This window comes from Arachis stenosperma, chromosome 2, assembly GCF_014773155.1.
Source record: "Arachis stenosperma cultivar V10309 chromosome 2, arast.V10309.gnm1.PFL2, whole genome shotgun sequence".
NCBI classification, from domain to species: domain Eukaryota; kingdom Viridiplantae; phylum Streptophyta; class Magnoliopsida; order Fabales; family Fabaceae; genus Arachis; species Arachis stenosperma.
The window spans coordinates 38,829,596-38,835,669 of record NC_080378.1 but is presented as its reverse complement, the minus strand read 5'-3'; the positions used below and the strand labels follow the sequence as shown (position 1 = coordinate 38,835,669).

General features: G+C 39.9%; 1 protein-coding gene across 1 annotated transcript; it reads left to right on the top strand.

Annotated features, from left to right (window-relative positions):
• Window positions 1-3,239: 3,239 nt before the first annotated feature.
• LOC130962808 (uncharacterized) lies at window positions 3,240-3,740 on the top strand. The gene has a single exon (XM_057888975.1). The coding sequence runs from the start codon at window positions 3,240-3,242 to the stop codon at window positions 3,738-3,740; it is 501 nt and encodes a 166-aa protein (XP_057744958.1).
• Window positions 3,741-6,074: the final 2,334 nt, after the last annotated feature.

Sequence of the window (6,074 nt, the reverse complement as noted above, 5' to 3'; positions counted from 1 at the left end):
CTCAATATTTCGAAAATGCATCATATGAAAGTTCTTTGAAAAGAAGGATTGAGGAATTAAACAATTTTGAGGCAAGCAAAAGATTAGGAGAAGTGGTGGTTCTAGTTGTGTGATTATGTATTGAGGTTGCATGCTTATGAAAACTTGCATGGGAGCTCATGGGCGGGACATAAAGTTCGAAGAAGTATTGTGGAGATTCTCAAACATTTATTGATCCAAGAAGTAGCAAACAAAAAAAAAACAAAAAGAACATGGCCCAAGGCTCTTAGCATCAATTACTAGGTAGAAAAGAAAAAAAAAAGAAAAAAAGAAACAAGAACTCAAAGAGTTATTATCCTAGTAAATGCTTGTGGTCGAATTGTGTCAAAGAGAGAGGCTTGAGTAAGTAAATCCTTAGGGGTGCTTTAACACCTAATACCTTAAAACCAACTGGTTTAGGAGAATTGATTGAAAGCTTATCTAAGAGCCGCTTTGAGACATGACACTTAGAGTCAAGGCCAAAGCACATAAACTATAAGCTGCTTCAAAGTGATTACCTATAGAGAGATCTCCATAATATCATTTGGATAAAAGTCCTAAGACCTAAGACTTCCAAGATGTAGGGACTAGTAAGCACTGAAGCCCTTGCATGAGCATATAATTTAGAGTTCACCCCATTGTCACTTAATCACTTCACTCACAGGGCATTACAAGTTATTTTTCAATCCATCCTAATTGAAAGAACCTTTGAACATAATTCTTTTCTTGCTTGGGGACAAGCAAGTTTTAAGTTTGGTGTTGTGAAGACAAGTCATCTTAGCCTAGTTTCACTAGTATTTTTCTTTTGTTTTCAATTGATTTTATGCACTTTCTTGAGCTATAAGCAAGCCAATTGGGTAGAATTTCATGTTTCCTTTGATTCAATCAACCATGGATGAATTAATGCAATTTCATGAGATTTTGTGCTATGATTGTCATATATTATGAAAGAATAACAAACTCATGATTTTGAGTATATCTTTGATGTGTTTGGTTGATTGATGATAAGGGAAAAGAGCTTTGAAAAAGGTTGAAGAAAGAAGAAAGGGCAAGGAGCAAGAGAGAACAAAAAGCTTGAGCAAAAGCTTGCCTTAAACTTTAGCTCAAACTTTTGGAAGAATTGAATTCACCCTGGATGAAGCAAAAGCTTGCGCCAACGTTTGCCTCAAGCTTTTTGGCAAACGTTGGCGCCACACACCAACACCCTGGAGGCAAAAGCTTGCGCCAACGTTTGCCTCAAGCTTTTTGGCAAACGTTGGCGCCACACACCAACACCCTGGAGGAACAAAAGCTTGCGCCAACGTTTGCCTCAAGCTTTTTGGCAAACGTTGGCGCCACAAGGCATACAAAGGGGATCCACGTTTGGCTTAAAGTTTGACCTCAAACTTTAGCTCAAACGTGGATGACAGCAAGGGGGCTTTAGCTGATATGAAAAGCTTGAGCCAAAGTTTGCCTCAAACTTTGACTCAAGCTTTTGTGATTCATGGCCCGGTTCATAATGGGTTTCTCTCCAACTCCAAGAGCAATCAACAGAGGCCTTTTTCAACCCAATTCCATCAAGAGCAAAGGCCCAATTCAAGGCTTGAAGATCATTTGAAGAGAGTGTATAAATAGCTTAGAATTTAAGTTTTCGGGGAGCTTTCCTTGGAGAATTTTGAATACTTACAGTAGAGAGCTCATATTTACATTTGAGTTGTTGCTTTGAGAATTTGAGAGTTCCTGGGAAGAAGAATTGAATTCTCTTCCTTTTAGTTTTCTTGTTTTCAATTTCATCTACACTTGTTTTGAGTCTTGGGTGTTGAAGGATTGAGGAAATTCTGTCTCAATCTCACCTTGAGATCCATCTTTCTGTTTTGATTTACTACACTCTTGAGAAATTAAGATTTGAATTTAGTTCTTCTTCTGTTTGATTTTAAATTCTCTTGAAATTGAATTTTGGTTTTGATCTAGGAAAGCATTGAGATCTAGACTTGGTTATCTAGTCTCTTGGGTCCTGAGATCTGGAGTTTCCATTTTAATTTCTCTGTTGAATGCGTCTCCAAGTTCATTTACATTTCCAGTTGAGATCCGGTTCATTTTAATTCCTCTTCTACTTTTCTGTTTCATTGCAATTTACTTTTCCTTGTCTAATTTCTGCAAACCCACTTCCCGATTCCCTTTTTAATTCAAGCCATTTACATTTCTTGCAATTTAAGTTTCTGCAATTTACATTTCTTGCATTTTAAGTTTCTGCCATTTATTTTATCTGTCTTTAAGATTCAGCACTTTAATTTCAGTTCTCTTTAATTTCATGCAAATTACCCATTCCCTTTTACATTCCATGCAATTTAGTTACTGTCAACTACAAACAACTCAACCAATACTTGATCTGCTTGACTAAATCAACCACTAAACTAAAATTGCTCAATCCTTCAATCCCTGTGGGATCGACCTCACTCCCGTGAGTTTTATTACTTGATGCGACCCGGTACACTTGCCGGTGAGTCTTTTGGTGATTGGAAATTCGTTTTCCAAAATTTACCATCAATTCCCCCACTTTGTAGCCTCTAATCTGTGTTTTCTGGGCAAAAACTGAATCAAAAATAGCCCAGAGCGATTTCTGGTTCGTACAAGTAGCTGCAAAGTCACGCGGAAGCGTCGTCCACGCGTTAGCGTGGATTGGGTTTTTGCCAGGTCACGCGTCCGCGTGATCAACGTGTTCGCGTCGCCTGACTTTGGGACAGCTATGGCAAATTATATATCGTTGTGAAGCCCCGAACGTTAGATTTCCAACGTAACTGAAACCACGGCATTTGGACTTCTGTAGCTCAAGTTATGGTCGATTTAGTACCAGGAGGTCAGGCTGGACAACTTTAGTAGTTTCTTCAGTTTCTTGTATTCCTTCCACTTTTGCATGCTTCCTTTCCATCCTCTAAGCCATTCCTGCCCTGTAACCCCTGAATTCACTTAATGCACATATCACAACATCTAATGGTAATAAGAGAGGATTCATATTAGCACATATAAGGCCAAAGAAGCATATTTTCAATCATAGCACAAAATCAGGAAGGAGAATGTAAAGCCATGCCTTTTGTATGAACAAGTGTATGAAAATTGATAATATCCACTCAATTGAGCATAAGATAAAACCATTAAATAGCGGTTTATCATCCACCCTTTTGGAGAGACAAGCACAGGCTGAAAAGAAGATAGATGCCAACCAAGAAGAATAAATATCGAATATGAAGAATCAAGGTGCAGCAATCTCAAAGCTGGAAGCACAAGTGGGGATCTTATCCAAGAAAATTCCAATGCCTACACACAGATTTCCTAGTGACACCATGGCCAACCCAATTGGGGAATGCAAGGCCATCATACTTAGGAGTGGAAAGGTGGTAGAAGAGGCAACCCCATGCCAGGAGAACCACGAAGAAGATGCTGCAGAAAAGCCTGAAAATAAGAAGAAGGAAGAGACCCCTGACCCATCTTCACCAAAGCCAGTCTTGAAGCCTTATGTGCCAAAGGGACCATACCCACAAAGGCTAAGGAAGGATGGGAAGGATGGCCAGTTTTCCAGATTCTTGGAAATCTTCAAAAAGCTCCAAATCAATATACCATTTGCTGAAGCACTAGAGCAAATGCCCCTCTATGCCAAGTTCTTGAAGGAACTCATGACAAGTAAAAGAAACTGGGGAGAAAAGGAGACTGTAGTCCTAACTGAGGAGTGTAGTGCCATCATATAAAAGAAACTCCCCCAGAAAATGAAAGACCTAGGGAGTTCCCAAATCCCCTGCATCATAGGCGATATCAATATTGAGAAGGCTTTATGCGACTTGGGGGCTAACATCAATCTCATGTCCTTGAACATGATGAGAAGGATGTTAATTGAGGAAGCCAAACCAACAAGAATGGCACTCCAACTAGCTGACAGAACATTCAAGTTTCCACATGGAGTAGTGGAAGATTTATTGGTGAAAGTGGGAGAATTCATTTTCCCAGCTGACTTTGTTGTGCTGGATATGGAAGAAGAGGCTAACACTTCAATTATCCTAGGAAGGCCATTCCTAGCTACTGTTGGAGCCATCATTGATGTGCAAAAAGGGGAACTAGTCTCGAGATTTCATGAGGAGAAGATGATCTTCAATGTCTTCAAAGCAATGAGTTACCCCAAGAAATCAATAGGAGAATGCATGATGGTGGACACCATAGAACAGATAGTTCAAGGAGTTTTGGAAGAAGAGCAATGTGAAGGAACTATGGAATTGGAGCAACAAACACCACGTGGAGAACTATCACAAGGAACCATGGGAAGTTCAATCATGACAAACCACAAAGACAACAATGGAGAAGAGGCACCAAAACTAGAGCTGAAAATCTTACCTCCAAGCTTGAAATATGCATATCTGGATGACAACAGCACCTACCCAGTGATCATCAACTCAAGCTTGAGTAAGGAGCAAGAAGAGAAACTCATCCAAGTGCTGAAACAATACAAGGATGCTATAGGCTGGACACTCACAGACTTAAAGGGGATCAACCCCTCAATGTGCATGCACAAGATTCTGCTTGAGGAGGGTGCTAAGCCCTCAAGACAACAACAAAGAAGGCTGAATCCAACTATGAATGAAGTGGTCCAGAAAGAGGTGTTAAAGTTGTGGCAAGCTGGGGTGATCTATCCCATCTCAGACAGCCCTTGGATGAGCCCTGTACAAGTAGTTCCAAAGAAAGGAGGATTCACTGTTGTACTAAATGAGAAGAATGAGCTGATACCAACAAGAATGGTGACTGGTTGGCGCATGTGCATCGACTACAGGAAGCTCAATGAAGCCACCAGGAAGGACCACTTCCCCCTGCCATTCATAAACCAAATGCTTGAGAGGCTGGCCGGACATGAATACTACTACTTTTTTAATGGTTATTCGGGTTACAACCAAATAGTTGTAGACCCCAAGGACCAGGAGAAAACTTCTTTTACTTGTCCATATGGTGTCTTTACTTATAGAAAAATGCCCTTTGGATTGTGCAATACACCTGCAACATTCCAAAGGTGCATGCTCTCTATATTTTCAGATATGATTGAAAGATTCATTGAGTTGTTTATGGATGACTTATTTGTATTTGGTAACTCATATTCTGATTGCCTACATCACTTGGCCTTGGTGCTAAAGAGATTCCAAGAGACCAACCTTGTTTTAAATTGGAAAAATGCCATTTCATGGTTACAGAGGGGGTGGTCCTTGGTCATAAAATCTCAAAAAGGGGCATAGAAGTGGACAAGGAAAAAGTGGAGGTGATTGAAAAGTTGCCCCCACCTTACAATGTCAAAGCAATTAGAAGTTTTCTAGGACATGCTGGCTTCAATAGAAGGTTTATTAGGGACTTCTCTAAGGTTGCCAAACCTTTGAGCAACCTGCTTGTCTCTAATGTGCCTTTTGTTTTTGATAATTAATGCATGTTTGCTTTTGAGGAACTTAAGAACAAACTTTCCTCTGTACCTATCATAGCACCACCATGTTGGGATTTACCCTTTGAGTTGATGTGTGATGCATCAGATTTTGCTGTGGGTGCTGTTTTAGGATAGAGGAAGGATAAATTGGTGCATGTCATTTACTATGCCAGCAAAATTCTTAATGAGAATCAAAGGAACTATACCACTACAGAGAAGGAATTACTTGCCATTGTCTTTGCTTTTGATAAATTTAGATCATATCTCATTGGTTCTAAAGTAATTGTATTTACTGATCATGCAGCACTCAAATACTTGCTTACCAAACAAGAGTCCAAGCCAAGACTAATAAGATGGATCCTGCTACTCCAAGATTTTGACATCGAAATTAAAGACAGGAGTGGAGCAGAGAATAAAGTAGCTGACCACCTCTCAAGGATTCCACAAGAAGAAAAAGGAGCGCACCATCTTGCAGTGAATGAAAGCTTCCCTGATGAGCAATTGATTGATGATCCAAGAGACCCCTTGGTTTGCAAACATAGCTAATTTCAAAGCCATTGGGGAACTACCAACCAACATCAACAAACACATGAGGAGAAAGCTCATCAAAGATGCCAAATACTATATCTGG

What these genes read in the sequence shown, in the direction of transcription:
- LOC130962808 (XM_057888975.1), top strand. Translation starts at nt 3,240, where the DNA reads ATGAAGAATCAAGGTGCAGCAATCTCAAAGCTGGAAGCACAAGTGGGG.